The sequence below is a fragment of the Anabas testudineus genome, chromosome 11, assembly GCF_900324465.2.
Source record: "Anabas testudineus chromosome 11, fAnaTes1.2, whole genome shotgun sequence".
Taxonomy (NCBI): domain Eukaryota; kingdom Metazoa; phylum Chordata; class Actinopteri; order Anabantiformes; family Anabantidae; genus Anabas; species Anabas testudineus.
Genome location: NC_046620.1, coordinates 19,867,057 through 19,885,749, shown reverse-complemented (window position 1 = coordinate 19,885,749; position 18,693 = coordinate 19,867,057). Strand labels below are relative to the sequence as shown.

The 18,693-nt window shown below is 38.2% G+C and overlaps 1 protein-coding gene across 2 annotated transcripts in view; it reads right to left on the bottom strand.

Annotated features, from left to right (window-relative positions):
• col22a1 (collagen, type XXII, alpha 1) overlaps window positions 1-13,420 on the bottom strand; it is a 42,206-nt gene extending 28,786 nt beyond the window's left edge. For both annotated transcript variants that reach the window (XM_026350179.1, XM_026350181.1), the window contains exons 1-8: window positions 13,036-13,420; window positions 10,234-10,382; window positions 9,584-10,150; window positions 6,184-6,264; window positions 2,045-2,156; window positions 1,421-1,544; window positions 830-1,105; window positions 623-703 (exon numbers count right to left, since the gene is read on the bottom strand). In XM_026350179.1, the coding sequence (XP_026205964.1) occupies window positions 623-703; window positions 830-1,105; window positions 1,421-1,544; window positions 2,045-2,156; window positions 6,184-6,264; window positions 9,584-10,150; window positions 10,234-10,324 (1,332 nt within the window). In that variant the 5' untranslated portion in view covers window positions 10,325-10,382; window positions 13,036-13,420. The remainder of the gene's footprint in view (window positions 1-622; window positions 704-829; window positions 1,106-1,420; window positions 1,545-2,044; window positions 2,157-6,183; window positions 6,265-9,583; window positions 10,151-10,233; window positions 10,383-13,035) is intronic.
• Between the last annotated feature and the right edge of the window lie 5,273 nt (window positions 13,421-18,693).

Genomic DNA, 18,693 nt, shown 5'->3' with positions numbered 1-18,693 from the left:
GGGGGTGAGCTTAGCATAAAGACTGAAGATAGGAGGGGAAAGCCATCCAGGTTCCTGAATTTAAAATAGACGCAGTACCAATTTAAATCTGGCCAAATAACACAACTTTGACCATTCTTTTTAAAAAGGCAAAAAAACAAACTGGATAACAATGGCTGGCTATTTTTGTAGACTTAGGGCTTATATAACATTAAAGATCAGACTTATTTGCAGGTAACCACTACTGCACTGTGAGGGTAGCCTGCTATTAGTAGCCTGTGTATTCAGTTGCATTACAAAAATTAGCCTGGTGACATCTTAGCTACAGAGGTAGTACAGAGGAAACAACTGTTTGTTAACGTGAAACCGTTTTCAAGCTAAAAATGAGAGTGTTTTAAATTAGAGACTTTCTTGAATAAGGACAAGATAGTTTTCAGTGTTAAGTTAACCTGCAATTAGAAACAAACTTACTTATCTGACCATAACTTTTACTTTAAACTGATCTGGCCTTCTCTTTTGTAATCAGTATAATTACTATGAATTAGCATATTTGTCTGCAACTACATTTTTATTTTTTGTGAATCTCCATGGTGAAGCCAGATGTGGTTTGACTGCATTGACTGAAAAGGCACAAAATACTCACTGGCCCATTGGGTAGATCACAGCAAGTTTCCAGCTCTGCATGCTTGGAATCACAGTATATCATCATCCTCTGTAGGTCAAACTGCACAAATAAGTACAGACAATGATGAAAACATCAACCTCAAGAAAATAATTATGCTTATGTGCAAATTTTAATATACTATAACACTGTCGAGATAATTAAAGAGTGATGCAGATAAAGACTCACGTCAATTGGCATACTGTCATACAGCCTCTTTCCAATTACTGTCTTGCCCTGGATATCAATGTCCTCCCTGTCTTCAATGGGCAGGGTCTGGATGTGTTTGCAGTCCAGGTACAGAGACACAGACTTGGCCTCCACACTGAGGGCAATTTTGTGCCAGTTGCGGTCAAATAGGTTGTCAACTTCAGGGTTCTTGAACACAGCCCTGACAGCATCTTTTGTCAGCCCAACAGCGTTGTACTCCACTGCCTTGTTCTCCCCATCTAGACGGATGGACACCTGTCAAGTCAGATGCAGGATAATGTTAATCATAGGAGCAGAAATCTACAGAGAGCCAACACAGGCTATAGAGAGGTAAACCAAATTTAGTCTTCATTATTATAAAAAATGACCTTTAAAATGAATTTAAAACACAAATGAAATGGAATTTAGGGAAATTTAGCAACATTTGAGTTAAATAGTAGATATCCATGATTTAATCTCAGAATAAGGATCTGAATAGTCAGTGAGCTGAGCCTCTTCACTGAACTTGCACTGTAATTGTCTAAATCTGGAAACATACCATTTTTTACTGTTTACATTTGTCTGACCCACCTGTGGGATTCCATATTTATCAAAAATTTGCCAGAGGTACCAGTCTTCACGCCTCGAGGTTTTCCTGAATTTGAATGTTGTCACAAAGGCATATTCATCTGGCAACCCCTGAGGAAACACATCTCTGTGGAATTAAAGCACATTGTTAACATAAACTGTGTTTTATTTTAATCTATGAATGTGGCAAGCCTATAGTTGCAATGAACCCATAACCGTTTAAATACATATATAGGAAAAACTCAAATTAAACAGTAACTTCTTCGTCTATATTCAATACTCCTGCTGTGCTGAGCAGATCAATGTCATTCTTTCATACTATTATTACTTTTATTTTGAACAGAACATTTACAGAATGAAATTTTTACCATACATAGTAGTGATTAAAACAAACAGGTCTCTGATTTTTTTGTAGATTAAATAAACAAGTTATAATTTAATTATAATTAGGAATAAGGAATAATATTATACTTAAAATGTGCTTAAAGGGGGCTTGTATGTGGCATTGTGGCACAAAACATGACCTAACAGCTTTCTCCAGTCATGCCTTTAAACCAAATCTTCTCAGATATAATAAAGCTATGCACTGTACTGTATTGTTTGCACTAGAAGTGCATGGCAACTTACTCTGTTTGTTGTACAATAGGCATTGTGCCAAGACGAACATAGGAACTTTGGCCTTCATCAGCTCTGGTTCCCAGAATATCTCTCACACTGAAGTACTCCATCAGATCGAAACCTGCAGCAACACAGTAAAGTAACCTGGTTGGACTCAAGCAAGTCTCACACATAAATAAGCACCAGGGCTCTTGAGTTGTGAGGTTGATTTATGCTTTTGTCACATCTCTCAGGCTATACTAGGGTTTAATTGGGTCATTCCTACCACACCATGTAGCCACTGTGTTTTGTGGCTTATTTGAGAAAGAGTAAAATCACAGTATTACTGAATAACTGGAAAATGGAGCGATTTGTTGGCCATTCAACTTGTTAGATTTGTTGCCAGAAAGAAAAAGAAAAAATTGCCATTGCTGGCAAAGTCCTTGTGTCAGTCTGAATGTTTGTGTGTGCGCGTGTGTATACGTTTCCTTGCAGTGTGTGATTTGAAGTGGTCTAGCCACAGACCATATTTAGGTGGTTTAGAAAGACACTCCCAACAAAAACAAGTGCTGTAGCTATGGCGATGCCAGCAGGATGAGCTCTTGTACAGCACTAATGGTGCCAGTTACTTTATGGGCCAGTTTATCCAGGAGATCTCACTCAAAGCTGGTGGTCATACTGTGTCGATTGAGCTCTTCTGAAAGCTGGATGTGTCATTAGTGCGTGAAAAGGATGAGGACAGCCTCAGCAAATTCCTGCAAGGCCTTGAAAATACAGAATAATCTATTCAATGTGAGGTTTTCAAGGGGAACATCAAAACCAGTGCACTAATCTTTAAAAGGGAAAACCAAGCAGGAAACATTATACTGTGAATGTAAGAGTTGGCAGAAACTAAGTGGGTGTAATTAGAAATAGCCCAGAAACAGGTGGTAAGACACGTAGGCTGCCACTGTGCTATTAGCAACAGAGTAACATAAAAATCAAGAGTCACCTTGACAGAGCAAATAACTGTGGAGATCAACCAACCACATTGTCTGAAGTGGTCACCAAATGGCCTAAATGTGCTCACATTACTTTTTTTACACTCACCACAGGGTGGAGACTCAAATCACACATTGGTCTAAATAGGACCTTTACAAATAATATTCCATTCATGTCGATGCCATTTATTCACTTTCAGATGATTGGTCAGTAGATGGTATTGTCTCTACTTTGGCATACAATACAGAACAATCACTTTGTCTTGAGTGTTATTACTGTTTATTATGTTGTGCTGTCATCACTTAACAATCTATTTTTATAACACACACTATAGTTTACTTTATTTTAATACCTTAAGCTTTGCTTAGCTTAGCTATCCTCAAGCCTAAAATTTGGATTAAATTATTTGTGTTTGTCTAAGACAAACAAAGGTTGAGTTTTTGTGTTATGTTTCCAACACAGTTTCATAGCGTTGCCACATGTTTACCATGCGATAAGACATTACATATATTAAGCTATAGAGCCTAATCTTAATCAGAATAACTGACCTGTTTCTTTTTTGCAGCTTTTATGTAAAAGGAATTTAATGACCACTGGAAAAAAGTGACTAAAGTATGAATACTGGTGATGTGAAGTAAGCAACCAAATGAAGATTTGCCATTTATCAGTTTGGTTGAAGGGTTACTCGAGGAAGCCACGCAGCTGTGAGTTTCACTGGCCTTGATTCTCCCTGTCACTATGCTTGCATCGTGCACATTTGCTCACCGCTCCGTTTCTGTGGCTGTTTGGGGACCATCTGAACGCAGAGCTGTAATTTGGACTGGCAGCAGATAGTGTATAATCAACCCAAAAAGTTATTTTGGACAGCCAAAAACGACCAATGGGGTGATCTGTGGGAAAAGCCAGATGAGTTCACTGACTGGGAAAGGAGAACGCATACACACAGCATTCTTTTGATCAGAGCAGATGGCAACATTTGTGCAGTAGATAGTGAGCACAGGGCCGGAAAGACTCTTTGCAGCCCCTTGTTTGTGCTCAGTACCCTGAGGGGTCTGGCTAGACAACCCATGATAAATACGTCTCTCTCAAACCACAGGTCTTTTGGCTGTCAAATCGTGATCAGTAGGAAATGGTCTTGACATTTCCTACAAAGAAATGCAACTCTCTCTGCAGCAGCATAAAGAGAATATATTGTGAAATTATAGGTTGACGCCTATGGATCTGCTGGTTAAGTGATGAAAAAATCTCTGCAGTACAGGCTAGTTCACAAACAGAAAAAAGGTTTGATAATGTACAGTATGTCATAAAACTCGAACGCAGTTAAAGACTTAGTGCAGTTTGTAAAACCCTGAACATCTTCGTCATGTCAGGGAGGTTCAGACCTCAGACCACTGTGTGATAACATTTTGTCTCCAGTGGGCCCAATGCAGATTTGGGCTTTCTACAGTAGATCTCATTATGACATAACTGTCTGTGCTGCACTGTAGGAAGAGAAAATCAACCGATCCTTTGTCTAAGTAAAAAAAAAAAGAAGTAAATTTTTCCTATGTACATCTGGTGGTCCATGGACCACACTCTGCTAACTGATTTGACATAGAAATCCTTTTCTAGATTTGTAATAGTACATCATGACAATATCTGAGGATTCAGAATTAGGGTGGTAGCTCTTTGTCAGCACCATTTCATGTGTGGTGCTGGGACCTGAATGTAAAATCTAAATGTAAAAGAAATATAACTTGATGCAGTCTATGATATATTTCTGGTATATTCCACAATAACCTAGCTTGGTTACAAAAAGAAAATCTCATATAATTTTCCAATGGATCAAGAATTGGATTTTGGATCTGACTCAGAAAGACAAGTAAAACATAGCCCAAGTATTTATTCCAATTAGAGTGCTTACAGCACAACTGACAAAGTGGTACATCTGCTTAAGAAAACATCAGTGGGTTTCTGTGATTTATCTGAAGTTTTTTCTAATTCTCTTGTGGTTTAGAGGAAAGGCAAAACCACGTAATTAGCACTTGCCCAGTGGTGAGGATGTGATACTGTGTCTCTACAGTGGGAAGTGACTCTGCCGTTACTGATTGGAATCACTCACTCCCCTACTCTATACTGTTGAAGCTTTGCTTAGCTTAGCTTTGACCCATGAAGGCTAAAATACTGTTTTATAGATAACTCTATAGCCCAATATGATTACGTTTATGAAGAAACACAGACTAGATCAACAGCTATGAAAAGAATAACTGGATATTGACATAGCAGTCAATTTGCAGCAACACAGAATGTCATTAATTCGTTATTAAGAACTCATATCATACATACACAGGAGTTAATGCCTTGTTTTGAAAAGCTTCCACTACAAACAGCTCTCATACAGAGACAGTCCAAACAGCGTGTGCATCTGTTATTTCTCTTAGTGTGATGGATGTGGGTGGGAGACCCAGGACCCAGACCTAGTCAGGAACTCAGGTCCCCCAAAGACCCTTTGTAACAACATCCAACCTTTCTGGAGAAACGCTATTCAAGACTTCTGAGAAACGTTCAACACAGCAGCTTGGAATATATGAAATACTGTAAAAAATATATATATATATATACAAAATAGCTTATTTACTTTGTAAAACACTAGTTTTACAGCTGAACTTGAAAAGACAAAATGCATTTAAAAAGCAATGTCAGGGCTTTTGTAAGTTTTAAAGGAATAGTCCCCTGCTTATTGTGTTTATGTTTTTGTGCTGAGAGTTAGATAACAAAATAATTACCATTTTCATGTCTGAACAGCAAATACATTGCAGAGTGTCAAGAGTATACTAATTGAGTTTTATATGTTTTGGAACTAATAATAATGACAGTGTGGACCTGGAGACAAAATACATGTTCTAAAACTCGTACATTGATTGCTGTAATATAAAGTGAGCAAATGTGGGCAAATGCATGTCTGACAGAATTTTGCAATTAATTGAGTTTTTATTATTGTAGCATAAAACAATGTAGTTGTGTCAAGTCCATGTGACAAAAAGAGGAAAACTGTAAGTAAGAACTATGTGAATCTTACATGCATATAAAACTTGTCTGTATAAAAGAGCTACAGGAAATGCCTTACAGAAATAAAGATCTAGCTTTGTGGGTGACAAGTATTGCAGGCTCTGCATGTTGTCGTTAAGAAAGCAGCAGTTTGCACATACCTGGAACCTCTTCAAGACCATAACTGGTGCTGTTGGGCTTAAAGCGATCAGGTTGAACCTTCATGTTTGGACACAGGACATCTGAAAGAAAGGACAATAGTTCAGTTCGACACACTATAAATCAGGGTATGATGACCTTATTATATCAATCCTGCTATTGGGAATCTTGTCATGTGATTTTATAACAGGAAACAGACATTCTGAAACTTCATAAGGGGCCAGACAAAGAAGGCACAAAGTGTTTTATGGCTTTAGGAAGTAGTGATCTAATGAAAGTGGAATGATATGTGATCTATAGAACACCTGCCCAGACAGACTGCCCTCTTTCTCTTCTGTCTGATGGCTACAGATTCAAGTGTGTGGGTGAGTGAGGGCTGGAGTGGCTGTGCTAGAGCCTGGGTCAGACATGCAGTCCCAAGAAGCAGTTTTGTATTTCCACACACACATATTTCAGTGTAGGCGATGATATTGAGAAAGGCAACACCATTAGGTTAAGCTTCTATTGGCACGAGAGGTGTTTTCTAATTGTGTCAAGGTGCCTGTTTCACTAGAGGAGATGTAGCTATGAATCCTGTTTAATAGATGCAAACATTGACTTAGGGATTGGCGTCTTTCCCAGGTAGGTTCACTCAAACTACAAAAGAAGTTTAGACATTTTTGGTATTTTTTTGTGTAGTACTAGTACTTGATGTATTTATGCAAATATTAGTGTTGTAACAAGCTGAACTGGGATGGTGAATATTATAATATAAATATACCTACTAAAAATGAGTATGCTAACCTTGTTAGCATATTGACATTAAGCTCTAAGCAGCACTCACTGAGCTGCTAACACAGGTGTGGGCCCAGGGTCTTAGTATTATATAGCATATGCTGTACATATTTTGAGTGTAAGGGATCACCACTAATATAAGACATAACAAATCAATATCTGAGACATAATTTAATTAAGTAGCAGGGCCATCTGCATTAACTAATGCTGTGAATTGGTGTATCTGCACAAATTGCATTTTTATCATGACAAATATGGACTCATTAGTGTTTGGAAATCGATGTGCTGCTTCCATGCATAAACTTTATGACTGATGAGGTGAAGATGAATAAAATGTCCTCACCCATCCCATATGGTAAGATTCATTTTCATTCTGTGGATCATGCAATAACAGCAAATCAGGATCCTGTCATCAGTTTGTAATCAATCTGTTCAAAGGAACTTGTTATTAAGCCTAATATTAGCCCAACAGTATGTCTGTGTCCAGTCTGTCAGTCCTTAAATATTATCAGAGGCTGAAAATATCACAACAAGAGACTTCAACTTCCCTAATAGATCAAGTATCTGGCAAACAGCTGCTTTTGAACTCAGCAATTTTCTTAAATCACCATCATAAAATGTCACTATGTCAGATATCTTTTAACCTTTGTTGTGTTCATTATGGGAATAACTCTGTTGACATGGAAAATCAAGCAGCCAACTTACTATCAGCATTTGTACCTTTTTATTTATTATTCATATTAATTTCTTATATAGATTTTTTTTTTTTTCAACTGGATATTTTGTCCTTCGCTTTGTTAAGTAGTGACATGGAGGGAAACAAGTCTCTTTTTCCTTTATGTGTTAAAGTGATTAAGGAAGCTTGCAAAAAGAATAGTGGTTGTTAATATTTTATATTATACATCTTATATTGTTTTATATTTTAAGATGAGGGGTGCCAAAAATTACCATTGTGCAAATGTACTGAAGTGCGTCACTCTTTTTTTTCTTTTTTTTTAATGATGTTGTTGCGCAGCTCTGTGAGTTAGTATGCTGCGTAGATAGCTGAGCTACTCCCTGCACTCGTGGCCCTAAAGCTATAATTTAGGCATCTGGTTGTTAGTTAAAATGGAAGCAATGTAAAACTTGCCCTTGGAAATGAATGTCTCAGACAGTTTCATTGTATCAGCAGAAGTTGGAGCATTGCAAACATTAACAACGACCAACGACAGTTTTTGAAGCTACAGATTGGTACTTTTTAAATTCTTACCATGTTTCCTTTTATCATTATGGCTATCCAATCTTTTAAATACCCATCAGATATTAGGCAAGAGCTTTCATGTGACATTTTTCTTGCACTGTAGTCATATAAGGTCAAGAGTGTGATATGTGTGGGCTGCTATTTTAAGTGAGGCCACACATGGTTTAATGAATAAGTAAAGCATATAACTGTGTCCTTTTTAGACCTATAGATTAAAATGTGAAAACATTTAACGTGGACATTAGAGTAGCTCTTCTGAACTCATTTGAAACATTAGAGCTATAATTTTTTGAATGAAAATAACTTGCATGGCTCAGTGAGCCAGTTGTACTGACCACTGATATACTTAGACAGTCACTAACAGTGATTTTAGAGATTACAGAAAGAAAACACTAAAACATTATTTTTATCCCTTGGTTAGTTCTACAAAACTTTACAGCAGGTGTCATAGTACTGTATATACCTTACATTATTGTTTGGCAGATTTAATATCTTTGGAGCCAAGGAGCAAGGTCAAAGGTTTATGGCTTTTCTACCTCACAGTTCATGTTAAATGTCCTCTCACAAACAAATTCTGCTACATAATATAAAGCTTTTTAGAGTCAGAATCAATATTTTTTCTAGTTTTGCCATGTAAAACTTCAAAATTTAAAGCTAGATTAAAGTGAAAGTTGAGCTTGTCATTGCTCATCTGTGCAACGCACCATGTAATCATGTGATTTCCGTTTTTGTATTTACTGTTTGTGGCTAAGACTTATGGCATCCTTTTCTTTGCCTGTCTGGCTAACTTTAGGCAGGAATTTCAATGCTGAACTGCAAAGCATAAAAATACTCACATACAAATACCTCTTCCTTTTTACAGCAGCCGTTGGACAACATAAACTTATTACTTTATTTTTAAGCCTCTTTTTGCTAATTCATTTGGCTATTTAGACTACTTTCTACTTTCTAAGTCTGCTTGTCTGTGTTAAGATTTTCACACTAACAAAAAAAAAAAAAACATTGAGGTTAGCACACAACAAACCTTCCAGTGCAAAACACCTCTGCATCAAGCAGCAGTGCAGAAGTCAGCTACACCACAGAAGTGTCTTGGTTAGCAAAACTTGTCATTTACAAGCCAATTTATGCAACAGCCCCATTGCACGCTTTATATTCAGTCAAATAGAAGCCATTATAGCACAGTATACTGTACATGCAGCAGCTTTTTGTGGTTGGGTGGGGTTTTACATTTAAGGCCTTACTGCAGTATAGTGGTTAAAGGTTAAAATAAGTAATTTGATAAAGCACATTTAGGGTGAAGTAGGTACTTCAAAGTGAATCTTTAAACAGAAGCCATGTGGTATGCATCATGAATGATGTGTTGGCCCTGAGCCTGATGGCTGACTTACTCTCACACAGCCTTCTCCTCAGCCTGCCTCTGATCTTGTCAATGGCATTAAAGTCCGTCACATGGAAGACATGGGCATTCTTTGGTTCTGCTGCAATCTCCTCCAGTTCCTCCCTCAGTGCTTCCCCGATACCCACAGCAAACATCCTGATGCCAGCTTTGGCAGCTGCCTTTGAGGGCTCCAGAACATAATCCTGACTTCGGCCATCTGTGAGAAGGATGGCCACCCTCTGAATACCTCTGGCCACAGGCCTTGCTCCATTTCTTTCAGTGAAGATGTTGGTGGTGGTGTAGCTGATAGCATCTCCGGTCATTGTATTTCCCCCTAGATAGCGTATGTTACGGGCAGCTTGTTTGACATCCTCCAGGGTCCTGTGTCGCGCCAAGTTGAACTCAGTGGTGGGTCTGTCACTGTATCGAACCACAGCTACTCTTGTTTTGTCTGGTGCCACATCAAATGACTCTACAAGGTTGGCCACCCATTGTCTGATCTTCTCAAAGTTCTCTTTTCCAACACTGGATGATGTGTCCAGAATAAATGCCAAGTCATAGTGGACATTTTTACACCCTGGAATAGATAAATGCAGTAGGATTTAGGCACATGCACACATATAAGCTCTAGAACTGGCTTTTCATGCTTAATGGTCTTACCTGCCCTTTGTGCCTCGACTCTCTCACTGGAAAATGTCAAGGCCAAGACAACCAAGACCACAGTGATCCTAAATCCCAGTTGTAATTCCATCTCAGCCTTGGTTTAGTTCTGGTTTGTTTAGCTTACTACCACCATCAAGCTGTCCAGTCTGTGGAGAGGTCAGTGGAAACATCAACAATTGACTGTAGCAAAAACTAAAATCAGTTGGCCTAGTTTGTAAATGTACTGGAATACCTTATGTAAAAGGTATTTCAGAATCTAAGTCCTGTTTGCCAAAGTGTCCCATTCACCTTTTCTTCACAGTCTGCTGTCATTTCTCTCTAACAGGGAAACCTAAGTGAATGAAACTGCTGTAAAAAGCAGGCTCCTAACAGTGGCTGTTGCCTTTCTTATTTTGATAAGTTTCTGTTGTAAAGATGGATAGCAGGATACACTTTAGACACATATGTATAAAAACTTGGTCTCCCAAAAAAAAATTGTTTAGTTTTTCTCTTTTGACTTGTTTAATTTTCCTTCTGACATGGATACTGGCAGGACATGTTTTCCCTTCTCAAGATGTGATGTAATTGAAACCCAAGACTGAAATACACATTTGTACTGCAGTAAGTAAAAAGCAGATTAAGATATTTGGAGATGGTTGGAATTTGCTGCCTATTTTTCCCCTCAATCCCACAGTAAAAGAACGATGTCACAAGTATGCAGTTTGCAGCATTGTTATTGTTGCACTGCACAATTTCTCAATGGTGATTTGATAAAGTTTCAAATTCACACAGGTATGTCTAGTTGTACTTTGCAATTTCAAATATCTTTGTTTCATTTATGAGGTTATATTTCCTTGGTGGCACTAACCTCATATATACACAAAACTATTCTTGTACCTATTATATACCAGCGGTTGTGATGCTGGCCATTAGGGCTGATGTGTGACTGACTGTAGCCATAACATTGGTTCATCTTAACTGCAAGAGTGCTTTGTTGTATGGGATCATTGGGAGAGGTTGTGGAAAATCTGAGTTATGCACATGTCCTGAAAAGTTACTTACCATCCTTCACCAGCTTTCTAATCTGTCTGACATTAATTCATATTTTACATTAACACTGTTAATGTGTGAAGATCAACGCCAATCTTGTAACTCTTCAAAAACTATGAAACAGGACCTAGGACATTGGAGACGACTAGTGTAGCTTAGTATACATGCTGAAAACGAGACAAACAACTAATATGGCTCTGTCAAAACTCTGTCTAATCTTGTTTGTTTAAAAAAATGGAAAAATGACAAGCAATCTTGTGGGAGCTATGTTTTGGACAACATCTTGGCCGAGAGCAGTGACTCTAGGTCCAACAACAGAACTGGGCTATAATGCACTTTTGGCTTATAATTATATTGCAAGATATTGCATATAGATATTAAAGCTTCTGTGTTCATCATGTGAAGTGTATTAGCACTTAAAATATTTCAATACTATTGGAAAAGGAGCGCCTAAAAATTGATTTACAAAAATTATGTTTTTTTTTTTTTTTTACTATCAGAGATCGATTCTTTCTAGTAACATTAGGAGAGTTAAACATTGTGCAGTATAATCAAAGTGTGTTATCTTGTATATTTTTTTGAGAAGTCAACACAAAGTTATCCAGCACAGCTAGTGTTTCACCCATTCACCCATTGAGAAACTGTCCTTAGGACAGTACCAGACTAGCCCTCTGCTTCTTGTCTGTATGCAAAGCCAGCTGTCTCCTAGCTGTAGCAAACAGTAATGCTCTAATTTTCCAAAATATTAAACTTATTATTTAATGGAGCACATATTTTGTCAACTAGGGGTAAGAATTATTAATATTGTCATTAGCAGATATAGCAGGATTAATGTTCCCTGGACACTTGCAGGATTTGTTTCTGTTTGGCATCTTTGTAACATAATATAGTTTTTTTTTATGACTAAATTACAGGCCTAAAATAAAGTTGAATTAAGGTGTAATTTTATCAAGTGCGTGGGTGTATGATTTTTGAAAAAAAAAGTTGTTTAAACCAAAAGTGATTCCAGGAAATACTGTGGAACGACACCATTTTAAAAACAACAGCCTGTTGACTGTGGTGTGGCCTATATAGCTTGTGAAATAGAGAGCGCTTTATTTACTGTGTGTAAAGTGGTTTGACCTCCAGATACCAGTTTGCTTATCAGATTCTCCATTGAGCTATTTCTGCTACTTGGTTTGACTTGTGTTATTAAAGAGTGAAATACCTACACTAGCTCAATAACTGTAATTGTCTAAGTTAGAGTGCAAATTCAGTCCAATAAGACTTCTGTTTTAAAAAGAAATACTCATGGCAACATATTTGGATTAATGCTCCTATTGCTCTTTACCCAGCTTTGTACAAATCTAACATATTTGAATTTCTCTCCCTTTTTGTGTCTGTGTTTAAGTACAGTGTATGGTACTCCCAGTGCTGTGTTAAATTCAGTGGCATACACCATACATACAACAAAGGTAAACCAGATTCCTTACAAACTGTGGGCCTGTTTCCACTTCCTCTCTCAATGGCAGACCTGGGACTGCAGTATAGATGTCTCTAACAGAAGCACCACGTTTATCATTCACAAGATATAAAAAACAGAAGAACTGAAAAAAAGGGAAAGGTTGTTCTCTAGCACTGTATCTGAAGTGCAAGCAGATACAAAGCATGAGATACTTCTTCCCAACAATCCAAAACAGCTGAAGAATAAATACATATTTTAAAAAAAAAGTCATTTTTAGAGAATAACAGCAGTGATAAATGATCTTATAATGCTTATATTTGTCTTACCTGACCTGTCACCCAGTCAGCGTCACTGGAGGTATCTGTCTCTGCCTCCAGCACTCACACCCTGAATCAGCACCCGGTCATTATCATTATCAGATGATAATTATCCTAAACATGTCCCGCACAGGTGCCAAAAATCAGGATGAGTTGATTATTAAATCCAGATTGACAGTCCAATGTATGGTGTTGTTAAAATCTGAGTTGAGGTGCACTTCAGCAACTTTGTGGATGGGTGGACACAGTGGGTGGGAACTGCAAGAGGGGAAAGTGTAGAGTTTCACTTGGGGACGAAGTGGCTTCTTCTCTTCTTAGCTGGTCTGTGCTCAAGCATTAAAAAAAAGGCTGAGAGGCGCAGCCAATTATAGACCTAACTTTCTGGATATTTTTGTTCTTTTCTCCCTTCTTCATAGCTGCACCCAACTGAAGTGTTCCCCTCAAAGAAACAGCACAGCTTCTTGGCAACCACCTCAACTGTCCGGCCTTTGCCACTGTGACAGCCACAGTGGAGCCGCCCTGGGGCTGGTGGTGGGCCGGGCCCTGTTGGCTTCAACCAGCCACACACTTATGGACAAGGGCTGTATTTAAGTTGGGAAAATGATTACAGAACACTTGTGCTTGCAGCTTTGTGTTAAAGTCTGTCCTCGCACACAGTCACAGTAAAGCTCTGTGATCTATATTACTCATGTTGAGTTGTTTTGACAAGTTGATGATCATGTCAAACCACATTCATTTTTTACATAAATATCATAGAAGTCATATAAAAATAGGCTAAATCTTATCTGTTTGCCCCGGTAGTTTCTGCTGCTCTTTTTTAATCCAAATATTGTTCTTTGCCTTCTTGTAACATTTTTCCTTTTTATAATATGTCAGTTTTCACAGATCTAATGCCATCTAATATGTATTTCATAGAAATGTGTTCTACGAAATACATTGACAAGAAAAGTCAAAATAATAAGCAATTTTCCTTAATTCACCTACTCATTTTTTATGCCTGTCTCTTCAAATGTGACAGAAAGCATAGTATTGTTTGCAAAGCTGTGGATCTGTTTTCATGTGATGCACACATTCATGATGACTGTAATTCCCATTCAGTGTACACTGATGTCCTTATCATGTGTGGTCATGTTCCGTTGCAGGAGAGGAAGCTGCAGTGAAACACAGCAGCTCTGTCTCTGTCTGCATCAGACATCCTCCCTCACAGACATGTTTCTCCTCTAAAGTTATCTGCACCACAAGTCTCATGCTGGCAGCTCTTGGTTTCTCTTTAAATGGCTCCTACAGCTGTCACCACATGCTTTAGTTACATTTGCAAATACATCCAAATCTGCTGTTAGGTTACTGGCACTAAAATGCTGTAAAACACAGTCTCAATATTTAAATGTCGTGGACAACAAACAAGTTAGCCATTACATCCACAGACTATTTACAGTGCCATTGTAGCCAAGGAAAGTGAGCATAGACTATGCTATATATAGGCTCCGTGTGAAGTAGATGAGAAGTGACTTGATGAGTCATGGCAGATGCACGTTATGAGTGATGGTGTCAGTCTGAGGAACCGTCTGTCGCCTTATGCGAGAGGGCTAAAGAGGTGACCAACATAGGCTGCGATCACCATGTAGTGTTGGACAAAGCCATCTGTCAGTTGACAGACAGCCAGCTTTCAAACTCCCACATTACAAAGAGGCTTGTCTCCTTTTGAAATACAGTATGTTCAAAACATGAATGTGTGAATAAGAAGCAGACCTGCCACATTTTTTAAGGGATCTTAGATTCAACCTTTAAGCAATTTTACTATACCAATCCTACTTCCTTCCCCCAGGGCCTGGAGTCCTTAATAACAGCTGTGGATTTATGCTAAGGGAAGTTATGGATTAGCTCAAACTAAAAACTTTTTGAGTCACTCATTATGAGTATTCTTTTATCTAAGAGAATTAACTGAAAACTCAATTTGAGAACTGTGGGAAAAAATGCTCAGTGGACTTTGGTTCTGTAGCACCTCACATGGCCTGGGGTCTCATCTGATACCTGTGAGTGAACAATGGAGGGAAAAAACACAAACATATCTAAATGAAATTTGGCTTGGGGTATAATGACAAGGGCAGTGAGGTCATGCCATCCAGTATATGAGTTATATCACCAATGCTGCATTTGACCTTTGATCATTATTCAATCAGACAGGTAGGTCTGATTGAATAATGATCACAGGTCAAATGCAGCATCATTCACCGAGCCAAGTCTAGACAAAACAACAAAAACTGAGCTACTGCTGCATTTTGAAAACAAGGTCATGGACATTCAGTTACTCCTTCTGAGAGCTGATCTGTGTTACACTGTATTTTAAGTAGAAAACAGAAATACTGCAAATAGGTTTACTAAATAGCCAGTCATTTGGTTACTAGTTTTATTGTTCAGGTTATTCAGAGACATTCCACTGACAGTTGAGTCATTAGTTTAATATTTCTGTTTCATCTGTAACAGTATTTATAACTATGTGCAGGATTCAAATGATGTAGCTTCTTATTGTATTTACTCATTATACTGTACAATGATGTTTATTGATTGCTTTTCAATCAATAGACGGATTGCTTATGTCTATTGATTATTAGACACTACTTTTAGTGGTTAAAACTCAAAGAAAAACATTAATTAATTAACCTCTAAAGTACTAATGTGCTGAGATCTTAGACTAAATATGATAGTTTTGTTTTCTGTCGTGTGCCAGAAGCCTTACTTTGTGTTCCTCCCACTAAATAAATCAATGCATACTCTGCTGAGGGAGCAGCTTCTTGAAACAGGACAATCATCATTGAGAGCAGGCTAGCATACACTTTTATGAAATATTGCTGACTGATTTATTTGTTTTGTAGTTTGGGAACACAGCAGTGTCCACTGGACCTTTAATGAACTTTAGATTGTTCTGGGTTTGTGCCAACAGTATGTTAGTGAAATACACCTCTGCTGCTCTACGCTATGGGGGACATTTCATTTAACGTGGAAAACACTTTAAGTCCCCAGTTATAATGTATAATGAAGTAATTTTAAATATTAACTTATATCATTTAAACTGTTAACATGAGCAGCTGAGTTTGAAGGTTGAAAGGGTTGAAAAAAAGTTTCCACTTAAAAGGTATATGATTAGCATTTATAGCTATTTTCACTTGTTGGTTGTGTAACGAAGAGAGCTGTTCCCACCCTTCTCATTCTGTGACATGATGTGAACGCAGTATAAAGTTGCCTAATCACAAATTTATTAATATTATTAAGGTACAACTCAAAAAACTATATCACATGATGAAGAGTATACTTTGTAGATTTTATCCCAGCAAAATGTAACAAAAATAAAATGGTTCTAATGAAATGCAGTACTCAAAAAAGTACCTTGATGCACCTGCTGCGGCAGTGTAGCAGCATTAGTGAAACTCTTTTTAGAGAATTACAGAAATGGTGACTATCAGGATGCCCTTTTGTACAATGTTGCGGGGTTGATAAGACTTCTGTTGCTTGCAGAAATTAATATACCCATAGTGATTAGTTGTTTGATTGCTTTGGGGAAAGCTGGTCAGGAAAAGTTGAAAGACTTTTAAAATTTGCTTTATTTACTGATGCTGTGCGTAGTTAGAAAGAACAAATACATATATATATATGTATATATATGTGTGTGTGTGTGTGTGTATATATATATATATACATTTACTTGTTGAAGAAAATTGCATTATTTGGTTGATGTCAGTGTAAATTATACTGGACCAACGGACCATCTTAAAACAAGCCTAGTTTAAGATTAAAACAGGAAGCTTCTGATGGCTGTCCTCATTTTATAAGTGCATCTTTAAGCCTGACATTTTGAAGTCCCAGACTTCAAAAATGAAAGGTCCAATTTAATTACAGTTGGAGACGTTCCAGAGGGACTGCATTGTTATGCTTTGTGATCAAGGGTTTTTTCTCTTTAATCTCCAGTTAGAAGCACTTATTTTAACACTGTCAAGTGCATGTTTATTGCCTCCACCTTCAGCTGACTGCTGGTCCAGAGTGCATCTTGCAATTTGTTTACTTTAGTCCTCCTGATGACTCTTCCTGACAATTCCATGCTCCAAAGAGGCTACAGGAATCTCTTTGATGACTTTTCCAGGATGTGGCTGTCCTCTTGGAGCCCTCTTGGCTCGCTGTCCTTGGACACCTTGGGTAACATTGCCTTCTTCTACAGACAATATTGACATGTTTGATTTGCACTGATCCTCTTCTAGGCATTGTGCTCTCCTCAGCCTTAGCCGCCTCCTTCCTGTCTCCTGCTGGAGTGTGCTGAGGTTCTGGCACACTTTATCTCTGCCATGAGCTATAACATGTGGAGAAAATACAGGAGGGCCAGGCTTGCTGCACAGAGGAGCTGGGGTACCTCGACACACCACGTCCTTCAGGTCCCTGTCAGCGTTGGAGCGTGACAGCTGGGGCCTTGAGAATCTCTTTTGCTGCTGGTCTTTGGGTGGCTCGGTGGAAGCAGAAGTGCACACTGCAGATTTTACCAGTCCCTCTCTCACACAGGATTTCACCTTACATGTTCGGGGCTCATTCAATATCACATCCTGCTTACAGGAAGCAGATTCGACTTCTTGCTGAACAAACTTGAGTTTTTGCCTTTGAGCTTCCCTCACCTCCTCTGGCAGCTCCAGCGGGGCAAGCTTCAGAGGGCGCCTAACAGGCTGATTCTCAGCCTCCCTGTCTAAGTCAGGCCGAGGCGATTTGAGCAGCCATAAGTCCAACTGTGTTGTGCCCTCCTGGGTCAGTGGGGATGCCATAATCTGACCCGCTGCCTCCTTTCCATGTGTCACTGACAGATGGAGGCCAGGTGTTTTTGAATTGTGGCCATTTTTAGCTGCCAGTCTGACGTTTTGACCATTCAGATGCAAAGTGGTATTTTTAACTTGGATGGTCAACATCTCTTCTCGCTGGGAAGCCCCCTGAACAAAAGAGACATTGATGACTCATATTACTCTATAATAATGTTGTAGTAAATGTCGTTTACCACAGTACTGCAAAGCATAACAGCACTTATTTAATTCGAAAAGTGTTAAAAATGTTTTTGTACAGCTTTCAAACAATACATGGTCTATAATACAATTTAGTTTTAGGGTAGCCCTTGACCCTATTACTAACTAATGCCTGTAATGGTGTTAATGAAAAGAATGGCATTAAGATATTAATGCCAGGCAACCTCTACACAGGGTCATGAGAATCTAATGAGCGCTACGGTAATGTGAGACACAGTAAAACTTTGATTTCTGCTCACAAATAAAGATTATGTTTTTATGTTTGAGCAATCTGCAACATATCAGTTAACTGTGTAATGTTAAAAAACACAGCAAATGTCATCAATTTGCTTGTTAATACTACTAACAATCCAGTGGTTTATGATAGTCAAGTGACTATCACATATGACAATGAAACACAGCAGTCTGACAGATTTCAGAAACTGAACTAGAAAATGCTTGATGGAACATGACCAAAACTATTAACCGAATATCAAAATAGTTTCTGATTAGATTAACTAATAAACGGATTAACTATTCGGCAGACTAATGGTACAGGATACTTACAGGTTTGGCAGACATCTCTTGCTTGATTTTTTGTTGAATCATATTGTGCAGTGCAGCAGAACAAACTTGT